The 26878-nt window shown below is 39.0% G+C and overlaps 1 protein-coding gene across 1 annotated transcript in view; it reads left to right on the forward strand.

Annotated features, from left to right (window-relative positions):
* Positions 1–6066: 6066 nt before the first annotated feature.
* NBEA (neurobeachin) overlaps positions 6067–26878 on the forward strand; it is a 456143-nt gene continuing 435331 nt past the window's right edge. The window contains exon 1 of the mRNA XM_066313167.1: positions 6067–6531. Within this exon, the coding sequence (XP_066169264.1) occupies positions 6250–6531 (282 nt within the window). The 5' untranslated portion in view covers positions 6067–6249. The remainder of the gene's footprint in view (positions 6532–26878) is intronic.

A 26878-nucleotide genomic window follows, 5' to 3' on the forward strand; every position in this document is an offset into this window, starting at 1 on the left:
TAAATTGTTCAGTGCTCCCTGATAATGAAATTTGGCCATCAATCCCATATACTTTGTTGAGATAACCTAGCCTATCAGTTTTAACCCTTCCATTCATCTCTCCTCCTAGGTGCATTATAAATGTTAATTATATGTTTATTATATATACATTATATGTTTATCATATATACATTAAATGTATAATTTAATGGCATGTGGTTGGAAATGTGTTTCTAGTAACATGCAAGAACTTGGGATCCTTTTTGTCTCCTATTGCTGTTCATACTGCAGCATACAGACTAAGTGTGTGAACATTTTTCTGTCTAAGCATTTATTTGTTTTCAAGTAGCTAAAGTGAAAGCATGCAGAGCACATAAAATAAACATAATTTGTTGATGAATTTGGTCGTTTTCTTCAACAAATATATGCTTCATAGTAACAATTAGTTCATCACATTATGGCAGTGTTTCCACCAAAAGTTAATTTCCATCATCCATTATTGTCTAGAAATACACTAAAAGAAGCATGTCAGAAGTAACAATAATTTACATGTTTGCAACCCTAATTAGAGTTCAGCACACCACACGGCATGAAAAAAAGAGTGCTTGACAAAGAGTAGAGAATATAAAGGAAGAAGACCAGCAGGGCTTTTCTTAAGATCCTAACTGTTGTCTTGAAAACAGATCTTTATGGGCCTTCATGTTACCACATTCCCATTATTCAGAGCCAACAACATAGGGTGAGGCATCTACAGATAAAGGAGTCAAGATAAGAATGAAATAAAAAATCAGTTATGGAGAACAAACAAAGACATCAATATTAATATTTGACCTTCATAATATTTATTCTAATAATAACGTCAATACTAAAAATATTATATTAATTTCACTACTAAAAAGGCTGTCACGGTTATGCTCACTAAGTATAACAAAGATGAGAATAAAATGTCCAAATGGAATAAGCAGCTCAAACTCATGGTTTTAAAACATGATTTGTGAAACAATCACAGAATAAACTCTTTCAAAGCTAAGAACACAAGCTATGCATTACTGCAACAAATTATGCTGTATGTTTTCTGTAATAGAACACACAAATCCTGCTCTTTACATCTATGTAACTTTTACTATGGTTATACTTTAATAAAAGCAATTTTAAAAAAAAGGTTGAATACATATGAATGCATATCTTCACTTAAAAGTGAAAGTTCTGTTTTATGTAGATCTGGTGACTCTTCAATTACTTCTATTACCTCTTTTTACTCTAAAAGCTTATGTTTAATGAATTCTTCTCAGTAGAATTTATAACCATCAGAACAAACATAATGTCTATTCTATTTTTAGTACTTTGAGTGTAAAACTCAGAGATTAATAGAGATTAATAAAAATTTCCTATAGATAATAACTATATTTTCCAAAAATTATACCAAATTATTTGGATAACCTATTGCAAGGAAATCAAAATAACTCCTTGAAGTCATACCACCTCTATCTGCTTCACTGTGATTGACACGTAGAGAATCTCACTTGCAAGGTCTGTTACGGTGTTTTTGAAAATGCACGGGGCATAGCAAAACTTGCCTCAAGAAACATATACATACAAGGTGTGGTCTCTTTCAAGACTAAAGAAAGAAATTTTATAAAAAGCATGTAGAAATTATTTACAGTTAAAATAGCAAAAAATGTAGCAAATTACAGTTAGAGAAGCCATCCAGAGCTTGACCTTGAGAGGTGGGCCAGTGCCATCCATGTGAAGTTCAACAAGGCCAAGTGCAAGGTGCTGCACCTGACTCAGGGCAATCCCAAGCACAAATACAGGCTGGGCAAAGAAGGAATGAAAAGAAGGACTTGGGGGTGCTAGTGGATAAGAGATTGCTCATGAGCCAGCAATGTGCACTCGCAGCCCAGAAAGCCAAACATATCCTGGGCTGTGTCCAAAGCAGTGTCAAGGGAGAGGATTCTTTACCTCCACTTTGCTCGAGTGAGATCACATCTGCAGTACTGTGTCCACATCTGGCGCCCCAAACACAGGAATGACATGGACCTGCTGGTACAAGACCAGTGGAGGGCCACAATGATGATCAAATGACTGGAGCACCTCTCCTACAACAACTGAGAGAGTTTGGGTTATTCAACCTGGAGAAAAGAAAGCTCCAGGGAGACCTGATAGCACCTTCCAGAACCTCAAGGGGAACTACAGGAAAGCCAGAGAGGGACAACTCAAGAGGGCATCTAATCAAAGGACATGGGGGAATGGCTTTAATCTGAAAGAGGGTAGGTTTAGGTTAGATATTGGGAAGGAAGTCCACTGTGAGGGTGGTGAGACACTGAAATGGGTTGCCATGAGAAACTGTGGGGTCCTGGGCAACCTGGTATAGTGGGTGGTATCCCTGTCCATGGAAGAGGCTTGGAAATATATGACCTTAAAGGTCCCTTCCAACTCAAATGATTCCATGATTCCATGAACCCATATGCATAGCAGAGAAAATTTAGATGCTGTGTTAGCCTTTCTGTTTACATTTATCAGGATTTTTTTTTTTCTTGAACTTACAAGAAATCCTGGTTTTCAAGAGAAAGGGGCTAATAGCACTTCCTGATCCTGGCACAGGAACAAATCACATTATCCTTAGTCATGAGAATAATCTAATTAAACACAACAGGAGTCCTCATATGGACATGGTAAAGCAAGCATTATTTTGATGCCACAGTGGCAGACAAATGAAAATTCTCTTTTCTTTCAAACACGGTTCAGCTCTGATCTATATAGTTTCATTATTAAAAAACCCACTTATTTTCTAAGAGTCAGTGTAAATATATGCCTGTATAGAACAGCCCTTATTTACTGAAACAGTTACATGTTTTGTAGCCGAGAGTCTGTCTTCTAAAGCATACTCTTTCAAGTTTTCACAGTTGAATGATTACATAATCTTTTTACCCCCAAAATGAAGTAGTATTGCTAGAATTTATTTTAGAACTGAAAAATTGAACTAAATCTGTAAAGTTGTCAGTTTTATCTTCTTCCTGAACTGCTTGTGGCAAACACTGGAACATGGATAAAGGTCTTTTTCTTTGTTTTTTGATATTACATTTGAGACCACCTTCTGGTATTTATGGAGAATGGAATCTGAGACAGCTTGAAGAATATCACAGAAGAAAAAAGTCCTTCCTGTCAACTATTACAGCTGAGGGAAAAGCATGCTCTGGAAGTAAAGGGATTGCTTTCCCTCATTTCATTGGGGAGCAAGTGTTGTAAAAGGCACAGAAAGGATCACATCCTGTCATTGTCCTGTTTTTGTGAAGGATGAAGGAATGCATAGCATCCTTTTACTCCTGCCACACCTAGCCTGGGCCTATGTCAATGACTGATCTTGCATGCTGACCTAATAATGGCTACAGTTACGCAAATTTTACGATGAAGAACACATTGCTGGACTGAGATCCAACTAAGCATCTCATGAATGAGTATGTCACTGAGAAATTCACAGTCTTTGGAATTACAATGTCAATATCCAGAAGATGAGACAAACAATATTTTTAAAGGAAAGATATGAATCATGTTCTATAGTTGTATGTGCTCTTACTTTAATTTTCAGTCTGATGAGGTGCTAGAATGGAAGCAAATGAACACTAGAGCTGCAATTACTAAAGGGCTGAGATTAATGTTTCATATTTGTTTTTCTTTCAGAATGCAAGTGCTACAAGAATGTTCACATGAGTTGATGAATGGCTTACCTCAATGAAAGTTTTCTTATCAAAAACAAACACTGTTGATTAGAGAAGACAGCTACTTCTTAACAATGCTCTAGCTTATAAAAATAAAGAGAACATAATTTTGAAAACATTATTTGTAAAACCAAATATGAGTTTAAGAACTAAACAAAATTTGTTCTATTAAACATAATGTTGGGAATTAACCTTATTTTAATTTTTTTTTTCCTAATACTATATATTACACAATTTCAGCAGTGAAAATGTTAACCAGTTTAAATAGGATATTATATCATAAAGAATTTCACTAATACAACTTCTAAAGAAACTCACGATTACAACTTTGTCAGAAATTCAATGTGGAGGAATGCACTGATAGTTGTACATGGAATAGCTGTAGTCAGGAGTTACTGTAGCAGTTGGGTGCATGGGCAAATGATGGAGTCTTCCGTGAAGAGTAGCAAGAAGTGTAGAATGTAAAATAAAATTTAACAAACTATATTTTGTTATCCTGCTTTTCTAGTTAAAAAAAAGTTCATGTGGTTATGTGCTATTAGTTCACCTGTTCCACCACAAAGATGGTAGACAAATTTTAAGCAAGTTTTACAATGCATCTCGAAACTTCAAAGTTATTTTGGGATTTGTAGAAGTCAGTAAATCAATAGAAATCCAGTTTAACATACATACCAGTAGACAAACAGTTATAACTTCGCTTCCCACCCATTTGGCAAGGACAGGCAGTAACCATGAGATGAATCAGAACAAGAAAACCAGTCAAGCCATCAGCCAACATGAAGTTTCTACCAACGATTCTATTTGTAGGAACATGTCTCACCATACAGATGCTGTAGATGTGACAATAATCAAGACAACTCATTGTCGTGGGTTAACCCCTAAAGGTGTGACAATTTTTAGTGACTGTTTCATAGTTCTAGGCTTAGGTTTCAGTTATTTCAAAAGTGGTGATGTATTCCTGAAAGAAGTTTAGTGAGTGTATATCCAGCCTTCCCAGTTCTGCTGTGAGGCTGGTAAGAATAGAACCTTTGGCACCTCCATGAATATAAAAAAGTGAAACTACATCTTTACTCTGAATCATACATGACTGCCTGCGGCTCGTGCAAATTGCAAAGGAATTTCTTCCAAGAAAATGTTGTGCTTTCTTATCTCTCATTAATGATCTTTTGGTTTTTCTTCCCATCTTTTGCAGCTTTCTGAAATAATATTGGTTCTGTGCTTCACAGATAACCACTGTTTTAGTCATGTCTGTGTATCCAGGCTATACATACGACAGTCACCTATGGACTTTGGCAAAAAGTAAATCTATAGTACTGTATCTCCAAGTAAGTACATGCATCTTAGTACAGAGCTGAGGTATCCTCTTTTGGTGGAGCTTACAGCAGCTGGGGTAATCTAGGAGGATGTACCAATCCAGTTCTGCTGATTCATCGTATTTTTGCAGTTTGTTACCTAGAGCTGGATGTAAGGAGGACCAGCAATCCAGTGAAAACCCCAAATGTGGGGCTACAGAAGAGTCAGGATGAATGGTATTCTATGACCAGGGGGCAAGCTTTGTTGTAAAACCAAACTTTGTCACGGGAGTTACTATGAAGCAAAGAACATCTTCTTTTAACAGGTAGAGATTAACCCAACACGCATAGACCAAATACATAGAACTTTATTCAATACATACAACAACTATTAAAATAATTTGAGTATCCTCAAAAGCATCGGAGGTACTTCTGTTTCTCTAGTACTGGAGAGACTTGGCAAAAAATGCTCATCGCCTCGAGCATCACCGCAACCAAGGGGCTTGGGAAAACCGATGTTGCCCGGACACGACTGCACAGCACCACCGCTAAGCAAGAAGCGTGTCCGAGGGGCGCCGCCCGGCCGCGCCCCTCGGGCCGGGGGCAGCGCAGGGCCCTGACCCGCGGGGCGCTGCGGGCGGCGAGGGGCGGCACCTCCGGCACCTGCAGCCCCTCCCGCGGGGGGCGCCCCGGGGCGGCGGGCCGCGGCCGGGCGGGCGGCCGGGGGCTCCGCCCCGTCCCTTCTGGCGGCCCTGCGAGACGTCCGCGGGCGGCGGGCGGCGGCGGCCCCCCGCACCTGCTCACCTGTGCCCCGGCCGGCCGGGGGGGCCCGGCCCGGCCACTCCCCCGACGGGCTCGGCGCAGGCGCCCTGGCGGCTACCGCAGGCAGGGGGCGGCAACATGGCGGCGTGAGCGGCGGCGGGTTCGGCTCCACAACAACAGCGGCAGCGGCATCGCTCGCGCCGCCGTCCGCCCCGCGCGCCGCTCGCCCCCGCCGCGCCGCACCGCGCTCGGCGCCGCCCGCGCCCCCGGCCCCGCGGCGGGGAGGCGGCCCCGGCCGGGCAGCCCTCGGCTAACGGGGCATCGGCGCCCATAATAATCCCTCATTATAGCGGAGCGGGGGAGCGGCTCCTGGGACGGTGCCGGCGCCTCGGGCCGGCTCCCTGCGGCCCCGCCGGGTGCGACTGCGGTGGATGCGCGGCTCGGCCCGGCCGGGCGGGGAGGCGGCGGCGGCAGGTGCCGGTAACGGCGGGGGGTAAATGGCGAGCGAGAAGCCGGTGTCGGGGCCGGACCCGCAGCCCGCGGGACTCGTCTCCGTCGGGGCCGGCGGTGGAGGCGGCGGCGGAGGCGGCGGCGGCAGCAGCGTCGCGGTGATGGGGGAGCTGAGGGCGTCGGGCTCCGGGTCCGTGGTGCTCCCCGCGGGGATGATTAACCCGTCGGTGCCGATCCGCAATATCCGGATGAAATTCGCCGTCCTCATCGGACTCATCCAGGTTGGGGAGGTCAGCAACCGGGACATCGTGGAGACGGTGCTGAACCTGGTAAGCGGCCGGGCACCCCGCCCCGGTGACGCCCCGGCGGGCACCGGCCCGCGCAGCCCACCTCCTCCCGGGGCTGCCCCCGCGCCCCTCCGCCCCTGTGCCGCCCGGCAGGGAGCTCCGTCCTCCCAGCCCCCGTGTCCCTCCTACACGTACGGCCCTTCTCCTGCCGTCCTTCCTTCCCAAACTCCGCGTTAATCCCGCGACCTGCTCGTCTCCTCGTCCGTCGTGCGTGTGACAAAAGCCCCCTCGGCGCTCCCTAAACTCCAGGCAGGACCCTGCCTAGCACAGACAGGCCGCTCTTCCCCTTCCCCGTGCCTCGTCCCGACCGCCTCCTGCAGAAGTGTAGTGTGTGCAATTTGCGGTGTGAAAAATAAGGAGATTAAGTAATTTGCCATTTCGTGTTATGGACGCTGCCCTTTAACCTAGTAGCTTTCTCTTGGGAAGAAGGGTGGCATGAATATAGTGTCGGTTTTTAATTGAAAAACGTGAAAAAAACCCAGCCTGAGCCGGTATCTTTTCTTGGTGGCTGAAACATGTGAAGGGTTTAACCCTGTTTGATCAGAGCTAGTTGAGCATTTTATGTAGAGGAAGGGGGAGGAGGGAGATTTTTGCAAGGATTTAATACGCTTTAATATCTGTAATAAAGAGTTAGTTGTATTGCAGTATTGTGTTGGGTTGCCCATGTCTTAATAACCTGCCCTGCTTTCCAAGACACGTTCTTGTCTGCAAAGTAAGTGTTGTTGCTACTTTGGTCCAAGGTCTGTGCGTTGCAGAATACTATTGTACAGAGGTAAATAGCTGAAACAAGGAGAAGATGCTAAAATGTAGCTCCTTAGTCAGCTGCTCACTTCATGGAGTGAAAGAGTTACTGCAGGACTGTATGACTTAATGTTTTTGCGCTACCTACACCAAAGCCTGAGGAACCTACAGAAGCCAAGCGAGTGCATCTAAAAATGAATCACTTTCAATTATGTGCAATTTGGTGCTGTTCCTGAATGCAAGATTTGCTGCAGCAAAGCTTTTGAAGCAGTTCAGTCAATGAAATACCCTCAAATTTTGCACATAGAATAGGATAGAAAAATGACTGTTCAAAACTGAATGGCAAATAATTGAAACTGCCTTTGTTTCAAATTAGTTTAATGCTTCTAACCTCCAGTCGTTTTATACAAAGTCTCGTAAAGGATATATTCTGTTCCAAAGACTTAAAAAAGATGTATTCTTCTGTCTGACAGTTATTTGCATTTGACCTAGCACTGACTGAATGGAAAAGCTGCAGCATGCAGGGGAGGATGCAATGTGGTCAGATCATTTAATGTTTGTGGCTTATCTGAACACACAGGGTTAAAACTGATAGTTTTATGAATATGTCAAAACACTAATCTGCTTTATTTCCCATTCCTTTCTGCAAGCTGTTTGACAGCTTGAAATGTGACTTGTAAATTTTATTTTTGTTCTTTGTACAAGTAGGGTACAAGTTATCATAACTTCATTGGTTTATTACCCATTTCTTTAACATAGCACTCAAAATAAGTTAGTGACATGCAGTTATTTTCTTAAAGTGGCTTTGTATAGATCATGACAGATACAAAGATGTTTAATCCTTTTCTGGTTTTCTTTCTTCTTTCATTCTTACTGATATTTGAGCTCATTTTAATTCTGGCTGTTAGTGCATCAGCAACTGGAATAACATTGGCTTGTCTTTGGTGAAGAGGTTAAGAGTATGTTTTGGTATCTGTGTGGAGGACATCCATTGCTTGCATATGAGATCAACCTACTGATCAGTTCATGTTGCTTAAAACGATGTTTGTATTTTAAAATAAACACCAGAGTGTTTAACTCTGAGCACTGGGAGACGTACATGAATGTGAAACTGCTTGTGAGTCTGCTGCAGCAGTGTTGCATCCTGGATCAGTCATTACTTAACAGATGGACTCTAATATACAACAGTCAGTATTCCCAAAGCAGAGAGAGGCTGTATTGTGTCTGCAATTGTTTTCTTCTCAGGGCTGAAACGTTTCAAAATTGTGTTGTTATATTTGAAACTTAATTTGCTCACTCGGGAAACAAGCAGTGAATATGGCAGATACAAAGTAAAGCTGAGGGCATATGCCTGAACTGCTAAACATTGTCTCAATAAGTATTAAGGATTTTAGTAGCAACTTTAAATAAAGTGAATTTTTCTATTTTTGAAGCATTCTTCAGGGGGTAGCTGAAGGTAGAGAGAGCTATTTGGTTTGGTAATTTTGTTGTTTTGTTTTTCTTCAGTCTTTAGCTGTACTACTCCTGAATGACTTTTGGTGCAAGTGTGATAATGAGTGAACAGCGATCTTGTTTTGGTGCATCAGTTGATGTGTTAAGTGTCTGAGAGAAATTTAACCTATACTGGGCCGTATTGGGTTGCTATAAGCCATTTGGTAACAGCTTTTTGTTCTAAGAATTCTGCATGGCTGAGTTGTTTTATTGTCAGAGAGAATCAGAAGTTAAAGATGGAGATGCTTTTTAAATTTTATTATCTGAGATAATTGCTGTATTTTGTGTGAAGCTTAAATAAGTCAATTTATTCTACCTGCATCTGCATGGAAGCAGCAGTAAATGTCCGAGAAAACTTAGTTCTGGTGTGCCCTTGCCATGGAGGTCGTCAGTCTTCTTTCTTGTTTAATTGTGCTTTTAGGGTTTCTCTTGAAGAGCTTTTACCTTTAAATGTTTGTTTTCATGGGCACACACTGTGATCTCCAGTACAACATTTTGGACTTAATTTGTTTAGTACCTTCTGATACTGATGGGCATAGTGATTTATTGTATCTGTGAGGTGAGGAAGTGTGTTTTTTGCAGTGTTAGAAATCGTTCTGTTCTAATATGTTATTGGATTTTCAGGTTTACTATATTTTAACAGTGCACTTTCAGCTCAGACACTATTTTGTTCTTGGGCATGCCTCCATTGTTTATGAGATTAGTTGTTTCTCTTGATGCTTTTCTTAGTGTTTCCTCAGAACTTGTTGTATTCTGTTAAACTGGTGAACTTGTTTAATGGAGTATCACTTTGTGCAATATCTACTGTTGCTTGTGGCTTTTTTCATTGTTTAACATTATAGTGAACGAAATAATGGAGAGAAATAATTCAGCCTTAATATGCCAATGCCTATGAAAGACTCAATTATCCTTAGAAAGACCTGCTAGGTGTTAGTACTGTGAAGGTCAGAAGATTTTAAGAATCTATGAGCTGAAGGCTTTTTTAGAATGATTTTATAGAATACTGTGTTTTTTTGACATAATAGGAGGTAATGCCTCATTGTATCACTTGCATTCTTCTGTGATGGTGCTTATTTTGGTTTTGATCCATGGGTTTAATATGAATTCCCAGGCTCAGCATGCTCTCTGAGATGTGTATTCACTGACCCTTGTGTACTGCAAGGCACCAAACTAGAAAGGGCTTTCCTTAAAAACAGTGTAATCCTCTAATTGCTCCAAGAGATTTCTCTTTGGGGGTATTTTGACACCAGTTCTGTGCTTCTGTTGATGAGGAGGCCTTTCCCCTTTGAATAAGTCTATTGGTTTTCTTAGGGTGCTGTCAAAGATGTTTTTATTGCATGGTAGATTTGCTTGTTGCTGTTAGACTGATGTTTAAAATAGAATTCTACACCATGTTCTCCAGAAAATGTGATATTAAAGTGGAAGTGGGTCAGTCTGTCTACCTGTGTTCTTCTACTTTGTCTACTTTTGTTTTTCTTATTTCCTAGTGCAAAGTTTCCACATACGGCTTTAATTAGTTTTCTTTAATATACTGGTCTTTCCTTCCATTATTTTACTGACTTGCTTTCTCAGTTCTCTGCTTTTCCAGTTTTTTAGTGGTCTTGGGAATTTTTTCTTTAGTGCATATTTTGCACTGACTCTTGTTTGGCCATCTTTGATCAAACAAAACTATGTGTGTTGCATTGTTTCGTAGCTTTAAGGAACCTTTCTCTGTGAACAGGAAGCGGAATAATACTAGAAAGTTGTGACTGGTGCTGAAACATGCTGCTCATTTTGCCTGTGACTCTTGAACAGATGATGTGATGCAGATTTGAACACATTTCAATCTGATACAGGTATAACTGACCAGGGTTCTCCTTGTGCAATCTGGAAAGCTTTTATATATGTTTTGTCAGGCTAGATAGTGCTTGTAAGAAGTAGGTCAAACACCAGGCTTAGTTCAAAAAGTCTTTTTCTGTTCTTGTTGACTGCAGCCCACGCTTCTGCCTAGCTCTTCTCATTTTCTTGGCTGTTCCATCCTACTTCAGTGTTAGTCACCCATCACAAGAGGTAAGCCGTTTTTTAGTGCTCTGTCACATTGTGTACTCGTAGGAGTGGCATTTGCAGCTTCAGAGCAAATGGGTTGAATTATGTGAGAGATCTTTCCCTCCCTGCAGGCTTTCTGTAGTAGTGGTCATAAGGAGAAACGTAAAGGGAGGCCTGTGCAAGAAAGGTGGTTTTTGCTCTTTTTTTTCCTTTGGTACTTCTTCTCTTCAGAGGTTGTTTGAGGGTTTTCTTCAGCTATAGTTTGCTTTGATATTTGAGTCTTGAATCCATTTGCAGTTTTGGTTGCTGCACTGTCCCATGGCACAGTTCTACTTTTATGTGGGGAAGAAGAAACACTTCTGTTCGTTGGACACTGTTGTAGTCTGAGAAAGTGTGGGCCGCCTGAGCTGTAGCCTCTGTCATATGACTTTTGTTTTTCTTGTGGAGCTAGCTTTGCAGACTTGAGAATCTTATTCCATTTTCTTGCTGAAAGCTTTCTCATTTTGAGTATAATTCTCTGATAAATAGTGCTAATCAAGAAAGTGAAGTTTGGGGAAATTTTGAAGTTGGGATTTTTTGGAGGGTTTTGTTTGTTTGCTTTTTTAATGAGTTTTGGTTTAGGTAATACTTAACTGAAGGTGGCAGTCCTTGTCCAAGTTATTGTCTGTCCCACTGGCCTCTTGGTATCCTGCTCATCTATCCAGCTAATCTATGTTTGGTTGCTGTGTAAGCTACCAGAGCCGTATGAAAAGAGAGCATCTAATGTGAGAGTTTGCCATAACATTCCATGGGCAGCTACTTCAGAGTACTGTAACGCTTGTCAATATTTAATGCTTCAGTGGAAAACTTCATTTTGGCTACAGAAAATCTTTTAATGACTGAATGTTCATTTATTTTATTATAACTGATTTTGGGGGGGCTTTTTTATCTAATCTTTGACAGTAGGTGTTTATGGCTGAAAATTTTTTTCAATTCTTGTATCAGTCATAAAACACTAATGGTATCTCAGCAGGTGGTTTGGAGTCTGCTGTGGTTCTTGTATGATGGGTTAATACATTTCTGTAGGTGATAACTTTTAAAAATCTGTCTTGTTGCCATGTAACTGAGTATTCCTTAATGCTTAACTTTGAATAGCTATTTTCTTCTTAGCTTTACATCCTGACTTTACTTCTCACTTGTCTTTACAGGATTCAGTTCATGGATTGTAATGGAGGTGAATGCCTAGAGTCTTTTTTATTTTTATCACACTGTAATAATAAAGTTGTAAGTCTGGTACTGAAAAAACACCTGCAATCTTTGGCCTTTCCCTCTTCTCCCTCCTGAGACTCTACCTGTGTTTTATCCCTTGGCATGAAGCAAAGGGTTAGCACCTTTCTCTATCAGGATTCTATTTTTACAAAATTGTGACCTGATTCCCCATTTAAGCCATGTATTTTACAGGACTAAGCATTTAGTTGTGTATTCAGTTAGACAGTAATCTTTCTCTCTGCCCTCCATATTTTCCCCTGTCCCTGTTTTCAGATGAGCATTCAAAGGGGTAGAAGTTGGAGGTGTGGCTCATAACACTGGCGAGGCTGAGGTCTGTGAGGCTGTGGTGCATTTTTTTCTTTCATGTTAATGCTTTTCAGTGTGTTCACTCATACATCTCAGGTAGATGAAACAACTTCTATACAGCATCTTTAAAAAAACACCCAACCAAAGGCAAACACCCAAAACCTGTGCAATCATCTCTGAATTACTACCGAAGTGTTTGTTCTCCTTTTTCACTGTATTGAATTTAGTCGAAGTGGAATGAAATCTGTGCTTGGGTTAGTACCAAAACAGAATATTTTCTGATAAAAGCTGTGTATGGTATTAACAGAATGTTAACTTAATAAGCTATCTAAGCTAATTCAAATCAACTTCTTAGTCTTACCTGTTCATTATTTGGTTCTGCACCTTTTCCATTTTGTATTTTGGCCTGTCTCAGTAAATCTATTTCAGATTAATTTGTGTTGCTCTTCCATTAGAGTACAGTGTTTTATTGTACTTTACACAGAGCTATATCAGCTACCTCATTATATATTCAGTATGCCTGATGGCTAGAGGGTCACTGTAGTAGTGTGTGTTTATGCTGATGAAGTTCCATTTATTTTTTAGTGAAATTTGATAATTCATTACTATTTGTTTTTATGGAACCATCCCATTGTGGAGCTTCACTAATTCTTGCATAGACAGAACCTTTAAGCTTTAAGTCTGAATCAAATTTAGAACTTGCTTTTACAATCAGAGGCAGTAGATCTCTTGAAAAATAAGTTTTGAATTTGGTGACCTACCTGCCATGTGTGTCTTGCAAGAGTTTGGAATAGATGTACTACAATAATACAGTATCTGATACATGATCATCAGCATAAAGATAATGAAAAAATTAAAAATATTGTATTTTGGGAGAGTCACATACTGCTTCCTTAATGATAGAAACGTGCACTTCAGCTGTAGGATTAATATGGATTTCAGCTATTTGAGCTATAATTTCATGACTTCCAGTTAAGAGTATTGTTAATAACGTTAATATCTAAGAGGAAGATTATCTGTTATTTCCAGTAGAGAAGCATCTCCACTTCTAATCAAATTACTGATTGTCTACTAAAATTGCATTCCAGTACTTTTTACATTTTAGCACTTTTTTGTACTTTTGACATAGATGGAAAATAATAACCTTTGGAAAATGGGTGAGTCTAAGTAGTTAGATGTTACTGAGGTTTACACCAGCAATGTCAATTCATTTATTTTAGTGCAACCCTATAATATGACTACCCTACTTTGCTTTAAAATTGGGTTGCATCACTGAAATTGTTCCAACATAAAAATTCACTGAAAGCTTGTGTAAATGTAAGTACTGCTAATGCTGTTCAACAGCTTACAAATGCTTGGCATCTGTCTTTGCAAAACGATGTTTCTTTCACTGCCCTTTTGTTTAACAGTTGAAAGCCTTCCTTAATGATGCAGAATAAGTATTAAGTTTTGGAATTAGCTGGAAGTGAGATACGGCAAAATATTCACTTACAAGTGAAGTTGTTATTCATATCATGCTTTTTGTTACCTCATGGGTTTTGTAGTACTGGGACAGCGTAGAGAGAAGGATAGAAATAATAGTTTTTTGAGCAGATTCTTCTAAACCAATGAGGCATTGTAATCAGTTTTACGTGATCTCGCTTCTTTTTTTGCTTTATAAGTCTTCTTATTCTGTGACAAATACTAAATTACATAAAGTTTTCTAACTTCTATTGAATTTTGATTGCCTGCTTTATGAGCCACTATAGCAGGTTTGTTTTTTAGAAAATTCTATTTAATGAAAAGAAAATAATTAGAATATAAACACAAATACGAATTTGAAAACCTGTCCTTTGGTTGAGAAAGGATCCCATAGAAACCTGTTGCTCCAGACTTCTACTACAGAGTTACAGAAAACAATAGTGTTTGCTTTAATTAAATATGGGATAGTAGCCATGAAATACACATTCAAGGTTATAATGAGCCAACTGAAGCCAAACTGTTTTGTATTGCTCATGCCTGACCCATCAGAGTTTACCCTTAATCTTCAACAGTATTTACTGTAGCTCCCTGCATTGTCGCTAGAGGACACGAAATGAAGGATACTTATGCAGTTAGGTTGACAGGGCAAAGAAGAAAGTGATTTATTTTTTTATTTGGGTTTATATAGATTTTGGACAATGACCAGGGATTGGAGAATGAAGGTTGCCACCTCTCCAACCACACTGCTCAAACTAGAAGTCCATCAATTGCCCCTCCTCCAAAGAAGAATTTGAAAGCAAGAAGAACGGTTTCCAAAACATCACTTTTGTTTACATGAAAGTCTGTGAGAAACTTCACTACAAAAATGCAAACATCAGAAGGCTGAAAAAATTTAAAGTGACACTGCATTAAAAAAACAAACAAACTTGATTTAATTGGGAGAAAAAAAAAATCCTTATGTCACTGTTAATGTTAAAAAAACTTTAATTAAAAAAATTACTTTGAAATCAGGGATACATTCCTGCTTATAGTTAAATGTATGTCTTTACTAGCTAGAAGAACAGAGAAAGCTGTCTGCCCCTTCCAATAGGACACACATATCAGAATGGAGCTACACAGCTATGTCAGCTCCTGTTGCATAGCGTCTTCATAATGGGAGCAAACATCAACTAGTAGATGAGAAAATGCAGGGACAATGAGCTTTCTGGGAGTCTGAAGAATGGACTTGGGGATTCAGCATCTTTGCAAAAGGACATTAACTGCATCTGTTTAATTGCAGGAGTCGGAATGTTGAGAGAATGGGTAAAGAGTTTTTGCCTGAAAAGATAAGAAAGCATATTTTATAGCGAAAAAAATCAGCTTTATCTCTCTTCAAATCATAGTTTTTATGTCAATAACGAAACATAATGAGGGGCCTCTGAAAGCTGCATTTTTTGGCTAAGTTAAGTTGTGGAATAAGGAAGAAGGTAAAGAACTTTACTAATTGTTGTTACACTTTCAAGGCTGGTGGCTTTTGCCGTTTTTTGTGAGTTTGAGAGCTCTAATGAAAGCTCAGTGCCCTGTCTTTTCCTTCTGTTGTTCCAGAGAAATAAATTACCTGTTTTTGTAAATGGCAAGGTGTGTGCATATTTATGAGTCATATCTGTGACTGATGGCTTCTTGGCTGTTAATATTCATCTACTGAATAGCTGAAACTTACTGAAATGTTGGTATGAGACTGCACTGGATTGAGTAAGGTGTTCCAAGCTGTGTGCTGAGGAGATGGGAGCTATTTCATTCTTTCCCCTCAAGAGACTTGTGGAGCCCTTGCCCCATATTTTAGTCTCTGGGGTTCCAAAACTCTTCTCTGCTTCTGTATCTTCAGCTATGGCATAAATACCTTCAAAGAACCTGTAGAAGTTTGTCTTTTTTTTTTTTTTTTTTTTTTTTTTTTTTTTTTTTTTTTTTTTTTTTGGGGGGGGGGTGGTGGTTTTGGTTTTTGGTGGTTTTTGTTTGTTTGTTTGTTGGCTTTTTTCTTTTTTTTTTTTCTTTTTTTTTTTTTCTTTTTTTTTTCTTTTTTTTTTTTTTTTAACATAGCTATTAAGTGATTTGAAAGACTTTGTTATCCACTCTGTTTCTCATGGAAACGTTGCAGTCTCCAATGCATCTTTTTGAAACCTTAGAGAGCACTTTGGTAATGCAGAAGTAGACTTACAAGAAGAACTTTTAATGTTGAGTCTACTTTCCAAAGCTGAAGTGAATTGAGTTCATCTGAAAAGAAATATCATACTATCCTGGGCTCATACACAGCACTGAGAAGGGTCTGGCTCCCTTGTGTCTATTCCCTCCCCACCCTACTTCCCCTACAAATGCACATTTATAAGATCTCTTGAGACCTACTCTTAAGGTGAAATAATCCCAGCTCTCTTTAGCCTTTATTTTTGTGTCAGATGTTCCAATCCCTTAATCATTCACACATTTAGATCTTTATTCTCCTTGTGCAGATAAGAAAAAGTGGGAGGTGGAGTCTGGAAAGCCTTTTAATTATAGCAATCCTCTTCCTCATCTCACAGTATGAGCTGTAATATCTACCACAAATAATCCAATGTAGCAGTGCCTAACTCAGCAAAGGACAACTTGCACCACATGCAGCCAAGAAAGAAAACAGACCTTGGTGAGCCACAGCAGTGAGCATTTGCTTTTCATCCATCGCGCCTGCTTGTTAGTAGATAATCTTGGATGAAACACAAACGCAAGTCTGTCTGTTGGTTCTGCAAATCACAGTTATGGTTGTATTTAAGCTTGTTTCTTGGATTTCAGAAATATAAAATGTGGACACATTTAATATTCTGCTGAGAAAGTACAAAGTGAATGGTGTAATACTGGGCTAATAATGAAACTTTTCATATACAATATGTATACAATATTTCATATACAAGGATTCATTATTATTCGTATATAATAATGAAACTTTTCGTGGCTGTTTTCGTATACTATAAATACTGCCTTATTCAACAAATCAGCATAAAATGAAATTAAACTAGAAGAGCTGTTAGCATAGTTTTTAAAACTATAGATGCTGATGTTAGAAGGAAAAATAGAAATACAAAATTCAATATACAGCCAAAGCCATTGAAATTCTGCATTGAGTTCGTCGGAAATAATAGATTAATGACTTTATGTATAGTCTAAGATTTATATATTAAATATTCAATAGCACTTCATGTGCATATAACTGTATGCAACTTAGAAACTGTAATATATGAAACATAGATGAATATGTAACAAAATATTTGTATTTCATGTTTCATGAACAGAAAAGCATTTATTCAAAGTAACTTACAATGTACAGCAATAAACACATTGTTAACTAGAACAATGTGTAGGCTTAGTTACTGAGAGGTAGTCAGTCTTCCATAGCTGTACAGTACAGTATTTGACATTTTAAACATAGTGCTCACTAAAAAGGAGCTGATGCAGTCTTTAAAATGGATAGTTTTTCTTGAAGTTGATAACTGCAGGTATTTTCTCAAACCTGGAAGCAGGTTATACCCAGTGCTCATAATTGTGATGATTTCCCTCATTATTAGTGTAAGGGTTTTTTATACTTTCAAGGCCAGGTTGGATTGGGCTTTGAGCAATCTGGTCTACTGGAAGATGTCCCTGCCTGTGGTAGTAGGATTAGAATTAGGTGATCATCAAGGTCTCCTCAACCCCAAACTGTTCTGTAGTTCTGTGATGATTCTGTAACAAGGGAAAAGGAACTACAGTAAAATACTTTGTGTTTGTTTGCATTTTTCCCTTAATAAAATGTGATTAAATTCTATTTAAAACCAAATTTGGATCTACTCACTTGGTTGCATGTTCTGTCTCAGTTAAAAAAGTAGTTTTCAAATTTACTGTCTGTTTTGTCACTTGAAATTGTAGTTTAAACTGTAGTTTTCCCCTTTTCAGAAACCCAACAGCTCAAACTAATGCAAATGTGTTTATAATGTATTGAGCCCTTAGTGTACCTAAGGACAATAAAGAAGGATGAGAAAGGGGGAAACCAGAAGTTTCAGCTGTGTGAGGCTGATAACTTTTAGGCTGTTGAAGCTGATATTTTTCCATCTGAGTCTTTAAAAAAAAAAAGTACCAGAAATTTATCAAAATTACCAGAATTCTTAGTTGTTTAGATGAAGTTTAGCTATTGAGAAATGGTACCATTAAAAGGAAGCTTTACATTAAAAAATAAAAACCTAACTGCATGATGGGAAAATCATGAGTACAACAGGTTATCTCCTTTCAGTGATGTGATGTCCACCTGGATTTACAGAGACCTTGAAATGACTTGTCTCATGATGTTTTTTTAATTTTTGAGGTGTCTGAGGGAATTATCACCATCTGTTAATACCAGAGTCTAAGCTGGCATGTGAGTTTCAAAGTGCTTTCTGTTGAAATTTTTTAAGTATGAAATCCTTCTCTTAAAAATAAATGCAGTTAAGAGGTTTCGGAGTCTAAATAGAGAATGGCTTTTATAGTCGAGATTTAAGCTCTTGAATCATTTGTCACAGCTTTGATTTGTGGTCCTAGTCTGTCTTCTGAAGTTAGGATGGCTGCAAGTACTTGTGATGGAGTTTTCCTCTTGCAGGTTTTAGGACATAACTTTTCAACTCGCTTTAAGTTATCAGAGCTCTGTTTTAGCTAGAAGTTATTTTACTCTGAAAAGAAGTCAGCACATATATTTTTTTTTGGTTTGGCCGAGATTAATCCTAAATATCTTGTACCAAAAATCTGGTATTATCCAGAAGTGCAGGAGAAACAGTAAAAGTCATGAAGTGTCATTGCAATCTAAATCCTTTCTGGAGGTCAGGAAAATCTTTGGAACACCTTTTCTGAATTATTACTTCAAAATTCCTCTCTCATATGCTTCTTGTGGAGTTATAGCAGCTTTTAGGCCTTCCTTAGTAAGAAGCTGATGAAGCAATCTGAACATTTTTGAGGATGAATATTGGGTTGTTTTTGCTTAAGCAGTACATCTGAAATGGCCATGTATGTTTGTTGCATTAGTTTTTGAAAAATCACAGGTTTAAAAATTCTTAGGTCTGCATTCTGTAGAGCATGAATGGTTGAGGAGACCACATCATCCTACAAGCAGGACGTGGCACAGCTGCAGCTGACAGTAGAACCAACAAGAATTTTGATTTAAAATTCCTTTAAGAAATCCTGAAGATTGCCTGGGAGGTAGGGAGATTTGTGGTTTAGAAGCAATCCTAACTTAGAGAAAAACTCTTTGGCATTTCTATTTATTTAGAAAATGGAAATCCAACTAAATAGTCTATACTTAGTGTATCAAAATGAGATCTTTAAAACACTATAATGAAAGGCTACTCGAATGCTATAAAAAATTAATACAGCCAAGAGAGTTTTTGAGAAAAGTGGCATTTAGCAGTAATTGTTAATACATTTTGGTACTGCTATATGGGAAGTAGCTTCCAGCTTCATAATTTGTGTTCTGTTTCCTTTGTAGTATTTTTCAGTATTTTTCAGTGGCCATTTTCTTCTAGTATATTTTGAAGTTAAGAATAACCATTCTAGGTCAATAGGTTTGTACTATGACTGAAAACAAAGACTTGCCCCAAGTCTTCTATTGTATAAGCACCAAAATAAGCTGTAGAAGAAAAATACTTTAAGTAATAAAACTGATCTTTTGGGAGTAGAATGCCTTATAAAAAAGTGTACTATGATGCTTCATGGGGATAATGTCTGGGATAATGCTCAGATTTGGAAGGTGTGGGGTTTTGGGATTGGAGTGGTATAATCCTGGTCTCAGAGGATGTTGGGGGTTTATGTGTCCAGGCTTTGGGCGGGGGGAGGGGGCTACAGGGGTGGTTTCTGTGAGAACCTGACAGCAGCTTCTCCTGTGTCTGATAGAGCCAGTGCCAGCCAGCTCCAAGACAGACCCATCAGCAATGGTGGCAGTGATTGTGGGCAACAAGTTTAAAAAGAAGTTACTGCAGAGGAGTGATTGCAGCTGGAGAGAGGAGTGAGAATAGGTCAGGGGAACAGCCCAGTACACAGCAAAGTCAGTGAGCCAAGAGTGGGAGGAGGTGCTCCAGTTGCTGGAGAAGAGATCCACCTGCAGCCTGCGGAAGACCAGGAAGCAGAGAGATGCCCAAAGGAGGGAGTGGCCCCATGGAGAGCTTGTGCTGGAGCAGGTTTTCTGGCAGAACTTGTGACCTGATGGAGGACCCATGCTGGAGCAGTCTATTCCTGGAGGGCTGCATCCTGTGGAAATGACTCATGCGGGACCAGTTTGTGTAAGAACTGTAGCTTGTGGAAGGGACCCATGTTGGAGAAGATCACAGAGGAATGTGTCCTGTGGGAGAGACCCTATGCTGGAGCATGGGAGGAGAACAAGGAGAAAGAAGTGATGAAGACAATGTGAAATGGACAAATGACAGCCCCTTATTCCTTGTCTCTCTTAATCATTTAGCGGAAGGAGGGAGAGAATTTGGGAATGAAGTTGAGCTTGGAAAAAAATGGAAGGGGATGGAGGAGCAGTGTTTTAAGGCTTGATTTATATTTATAATTGTCTTACTCTTGATTTTTAATAAATTTGTTTCCTCAAGTCATGACTCTTTTCCCCATGATACTAATTGCTGAGTGATCACTCTTCTTGTTCTTATCTTGACCCATGAACCCTTTGTTATATTTTTCTCCCCCTGTCCAGCCAAGGAGGGCAGTGAGAGAGTGGCTTGGTGGCCACCAGGTGTAAGGAGCTACAGTAAACCTGTAACTTAAATAATTTCTTTTGTAGTTGTAAACAGAATTAGATTCTATGCAGGGATTGAAAATTATATACTACTATTAATTTGTCTGTATTTCAACAAACAGCTGCTTTTCAGCTTTTGAAATGTGGACTTTCCTAATTGCATTGACATTTGCAGCGCTGAGGTATAATTAAAAAAAGGTGATTGATGCTTTTGAGTGATGAATAAGGCTTAGCTATGCCTAGGTGCATTGCCATTTGTGATACTGTAGTAGAATCTGACTAGTTATGAGAACTGGCAGTGGCACATGGCTCTTTAGTAACTCCATTGCTACCTCTGGAAAGTCTTGTTTGCAGAGATGAATCAGCTTGTTCTTTTAAGGAGATTGCTGGATGTCCCTCTTCATACATGTGAAGCTATTAAAAGACTTCTTGGAGGACAGTGATACCAGTAAACAGTTTGTATTAAATAATTTGTCACTAATCCCACATTCCACTCCATGTGATATGGATGAAGCTGCTTACATTTGATGCTCTATAGGTTTTATTTACACATCTTGGGATTGTTTCCTACTAACTAGCACTCCTTGTATGACACACCTGCTGGAAATGCAGGCCCAGCTTTCACACAGAAGGCTCAGAACTTGCATCTTGTAGGATTTGTATCCTATAGCTACATCGTGCTTTTAAAGCTCCTAGCTGAACATAAAGAAGACTATATCTGTTCTCATTGTGACAAGTTCATGGTGGGTGACATGTTTTACCCTGCCTTCTAATATTACAATTAAGTGTGTTAGAAAGGAAATTAAATGTTTTCTTTTTTCAAGTTTTATCAGACAGTCACTGCTATTTAAAATTGTCTTGTATAGCAGAAAACTGTCATTTATTTGTTATGGTGGTAGACTGGTAAGTTACAATTTAACAAACAAATGAGTGGGAATTTTGTCAGTTCTGGATATATTGAAAATGCACCCAACTAATTTAAAGCTAAGTGTTACACTGCCATGGCACAGTTACTGGGGGATTTCTGTTTTAAAGATGAAGGCTGGAAGATTTTTCCTTTTTCATGGAAGAAAAGATCGGGGTCATGTTTGACTCCCTTCCTTCTTACCAATGTCAAATAGTATTTTCTTTTTTGTTTGACTGCCAGAATTAAGTATGTATGTGTGTGTTCTACCTGGAAACATTTGGTTTTCTTTATCCATATTTGGTAGTTACACCATGAATGCTTACATAAGATTCTCTTTGTGTAGGTGAGATTAGCATTGTTTAATTTTATGTGCTTTTGAAATTGCAGAGCCATTCCTTTTTCCTTGTAGAGGACCAGTTAAGACTTTCACAGATATCTGGCACATTTAATTGCAAACTACTGTTGAACTGCACACACACTGTTTAGTTGGATCGTATTTTCTATTTTAAAAATTCATGTCAAAAAATGAAAGAGAGTGGAATGCCTAGTGAGCATCAGTAAATTATAAATGTAAATACAAGTATTTGGAGGCTTTTCTATGATATGAATAAAGTATTGATGTAGGTATTACTACCCAGTTTTGAATCACAGGATTCTGAAGTCTTAAGAGATGAACTATGAGCATTGGTTAAAATTATTTTAAAAAATAGCCTTGGATCAATTACAGAATGCTAAATCATGATTCACAGAACAATTTAAAATGGAGAGCCTCGTTATTGGTGGTCAGAACTGAGGAAGCATTTATTCAGCTGTGGGCTCTGGGAGAGGACATGGTGGAACACATGCAGATCTAATTGATTACCTTCCCAAATATGGGTGTTTTATTTTGAGTTTTTGTTCACATACTTAAAAAGATTTGGATTTACTTTCAAGAATGTGAAGAGGTTGCTTGTCTTTTTAAAAAATGTGGCATTACTAGATCTCTTGCTCTCAACCAATGGTTGTTCTTGGTTGGCTGTGTTGGTGACACATTACTTACAGGTGAAGAAAATTCGTTCCTTTGAGAGGAAGGGGGTCTACAGAACTGTTTGCAGTCAAAAAGTGACTAAAAAAGTTGCATATCTATCCTAAATAAAAAAAAAAAAATGGGTAAAAAATGGGACATATCTGTTTAGTGAGGCACTGTTAGTTGTTCTAGACATTTACTGGCCAGTGCTTTCTTTGCCATTGTTCACCTAGTTGGATTTTCTTTAGAATGGAAGTTTGAAATTCACTTTTTAAGACTCATCCCATCCTCACTATTTAAATAAGATAGCATTTTTTAAATCTTCTTTTGATCTTCAGTAGTAATAGTCAGTATAATCTCTATCGTAAGTATTTCAAACAGTGGTTTATGGCTTTGCCTTCAAATTAAGTATAAGCTGAATTGCCATGAAAAACAAGTATTGAAGATTCATTTCAATGACTGTGTGGAATATGGAGTAGGTATTATTAGCAAAGGAAACAGAAACTAAATATCTAATGCAAGCTTTGTCTTTTTTTTTTTTTTTTGTCTTTGTAGGCCCATTCAGTTCCGTTTCCATACCTTTGCTACTACAGTTTATCACTAGTTAAAATTACTTCTTTTTTCCTCAAAATTCTAATTTTAAATAATTCTTTAAAGTCATTATCATTGCTTATTGAATGAAAGTAAGGCTACTGTAGTCTTTTATCCTGAGTAAACATTACATTTTTCTGCACTTAAATTTTCATGAGTGTCAAAGCTGTATCTTTCCTAACAAGGATTTCGGGATAATTCTTTGGTTGGACTTTTTTTCTTAGTGCATTTCAAATGAAAAATATGCAACTATTTCTAACTCTGCATCCCTTAAAATAAACCCCATCCTTTTTAAATAATCTGAGTGATATTAGAAACATTAAGTATTTCTTCTGACTGGAATATTTCAGCAAAACATTTTTTCATGAAAAACGTTGATGTGCTTACATTAATTTTATTAAACTACTGGTCATGTAGAACAGTGCAAAATCAGTTTCAGAGTTGTGGGCTGATTTTTTTCTTTGGTTTTTGTTCTAATTTCCTTAAAATGCATATTCTTACGAAGGTAATAATGACAATAAAATGACAATAATGACAGTAATAAAAAACCCCTCCAAAATCACAAATGCAAACATGTAATGAAACAATCTCACTTGAAGTAATTATTTTTTAAACTACTTTTAAAATAACTTTCTTTGAACAAAAATTTAAAGCCACTTATTTGGTACAATGGGTTATTAAGAGGGTATGAGGAATTCTTAGCTCTGGTTATGGTATGTTGAAGTCTTCTTTTCATGTGGCGTTGTGATCAGGCTTTAAAATATTCGAGGGTGTTGGACAAGAAGCTTGATATGACCCAGCAAAGTGCTCTTGCAGTCCAGAACAACCATATCCTGGGCTACATTACAAGGAGTGTGGCCACCAGGTCAAGGGAGGTGATTCTCCCCTTCTACTCTACTCTCATGAGACACCTCCTGAAGTACTGGGGCCTCCAGCATAACAAAGATGGCAATCTGCTGGTGCAAGACCACAGGAGAGCCATGATGATCAGGGGGCTGGAGCACTTCTGTGAGGGCAGGCTGAGAGAACTGGGATTGTTCAGCCAGGAGTAGAGGAGGCTCCAGGGACGTCTTACTGTTTCCTTCCTGACACTAAATGGGGCTTGTGAGAGAGCTAGAGAGAGAGTTCTTACAAGGGCATGTAGTGGTAGGATAAGGGGCAATGATTTAATTAGATATTATGCAGAAATTCTTTACTGTGATGCTAATGAGGTACTGAAACAGGTTGGCCAGAGAAGCTGTGGATGCCACATCACTGGAAGAGTTCCAGGCCATGTTGGGTGGGCCTTTGAGCAGTCTGGTCTATTGCAAGATGACCCTGCTTATGGCACACAGGGGTTGAACTTGATAATCTTTTAAGGTATCTTCCAGTCTAAACCATTCCATGTTTATATGAGCAGTCTCTGGCAGATGAAAAATGGGTATTTAATTTGCTTAGAGGATATAAATAGAAGCTGCAGTCTGTCCTTTGTGTTCCTCTTGAGAATTTGTTTCTCTGGGATCAGTTTTTTCTTGAGGGCTCAAGTGGAGCATGCAGTCAAGCTACTCAAGGTCCTTAGTTAGTGATCTCTTTTGTATTTTTCCTAGTTCCTTGGTGAGTGAGATTTAAATGTAGTTGAAGTAGGTAGTAGAGGAGAGGCATGCTTCTGACCGTGTGTAGGACTGTGTGGGGAAGTGTGGTGTTGTTTCAGTTGGTTAAGCCTATTAGCTAGTATTTGTAAATCTATTGTGTTTCTGAAATACCTGCTCAGTCAGAAGATGAAGGAGGTATCTCTTACATCTGAACATTAGCTTTAATGGTAGGTTACTCTTATACTGGCTTTTTCTCCAGTAAGAATGGAAGATCAGATCACTCATTCACAGTGAGGGTCATGACTGAATTTTTCCCTTGATGAGTTTAATTTATTTCTGTTTTGTTCACTGTCAGAGGCATTCATCTGTATGCTGGATCTGAGGAAACTACTTTCTTTCTGGGACAAACCAAGGTGTTGAAATGACCAGGTATTTTTGAAGATGCAGCTGTATTTGTCTAGAAGATGTCAAAATTGTGTTCTGTTGTGTCAAGACTTCATACAAAGCCATGAAAATGGATTCTGTTCAAAGTTTTCATTAGTGGACATCAAAAGGGTGCCACCTGGATGTTTTTTATCATTTCCATCAAGCTATGTGTAGTCAAAAAATACCTGATAACAATGCCTTTTTGAGAAAGCAGTTTTACAGAAGCTTTTTGTGTGCATTCTGAAAGATACTTCCAGTGAAGTCATATGATACTGCACAAGGATTGCTATTTCACTTGGACCAAACTCTTGTTTGTGTGTTATAGATATAAAAATAAATAATTAAGACTTAGAAAAAGTTATTCTTTTGAATATCTTAGTATATGGCAGTCGTGTTGGGAAATTCAGATTTCCTTCTATGAAACTACCAGCATGACACGATGCAAGATCTTTTGCTGAATTATTTTTAATTTTTTTTTCATTCTACTGACTTAATTTAGTGCTTTGGCTAATGCAGATGAGCTATTGGAAACCCAGTCATGTGAAAGTATTAGTGGAAGAGTGGGGATCCTGCATATGTTGGGATCCCACAAGTGTTAGCTATGGGTAGGCTTTGATTGCTTCTTTGGAACAGAGTTGTCTTCTTTTACCAATAACCTCTATCAGAAAGAGAAAAGATCCCACATTAGCTATCAGTGCTGGTACCAGGGACTCTGAAGACCATCACAAGTGTCCACATGGTATGCATTTTTAGAGGAAGTTACTTCAGATACATTTTAGCCTGGTCTTGTTAGCAACTAAAACGTATTTTATTGTTGAAGATCTGGAATTCCTATTTTTCTGACCACTCCTGGAGTGCATCTTTTATTTTAGTCATCTAAAATATAGTTTGGGCACTGCAAGTTCACACTGTGATACGAAAATGGAGGCAGCTTAATAAAGCAAAGGCTGCATGTGAAAGGAGAGGAAAACAGAAAATTTATTCTGTCCTTCCCATTAGGAGACAATGTCCTGTGGCTTCTTGGGAGCAGCACACTACTAGGGCTCTGGAAGGCCAACATCATTATAACAAAAGCCCCTGTCCTCCTTTCTCATAGCTTTTATTGCTGAACTGTTGTCATATCGTATGGAATGTCCCTTCAGACAGTTTGGGTGAGATGTCCTGACTGTGTCCCCTCCCAAGACCTTGCCTACCTACAGCCCACTGGCTGTTGGAGTGGTGAGAGGAGACAGTGTTGGAGAGACAACCTTGATGCTCTGCCAGCTTTATCCAAAAGAGTCATCAGCATCTTTGTAGCTATAAATACAGAGTATAGCACTGTGAGGGCTGCTAAGGAAAAAAAATTAACTTCCTCTCAGCCAGACCTAACACATCATTTTGTATCATAGAATGGTTAATGTTGGAAGAGACCACTGGAGGTCATGTCATCCAGTCCCCAGCTCTGGCAGGATCCCCTTGAGCGTGTTACTCAGTATTGTGTCCAGATGGCTTTTGAATACCTCCAAGGAAAGAGACTCCACAGCCTCTCTGTGCAGCCTGTTCCAGTGCTCTGCCTCCCTCGCAGTAAAGAATCTCTCCCTCATGTTCAGGTGGAATTCCATGTGTTGCAGTATTTTTGTCTGTTGCCTCTCATCACACATATGTAACTTCATGTGCATGGCCTTGTGTAGACTGAGACTCCTGTCTGAGGTGAGGTTCTTGTTTGTGTCTGTGTGAGTGTGCTTTGCTGTGCATTTAAACCCATGCATTAGAGTCTGCTACAAGAAAATAAATGGTAGGAAATTGGTTCTGCCTTTACCAAATGAGGTTTGTATGTGGTCTGG

This window comes from Sylvia atricapilla, chromosome 2 (genome assembly GCF_009819655.1).
Source record: "Sylvia atricapilla isolate bSylAtr1 chromosome 2, bSylAtr1.pri, whole genome shotgun sequence".
Taxonomy (NCBI): Eukaryota; Metazoa; Chordata; class Aves; order Passeriformes; family Sylviidae; genus Sylvia; species Sylvia atricapilla.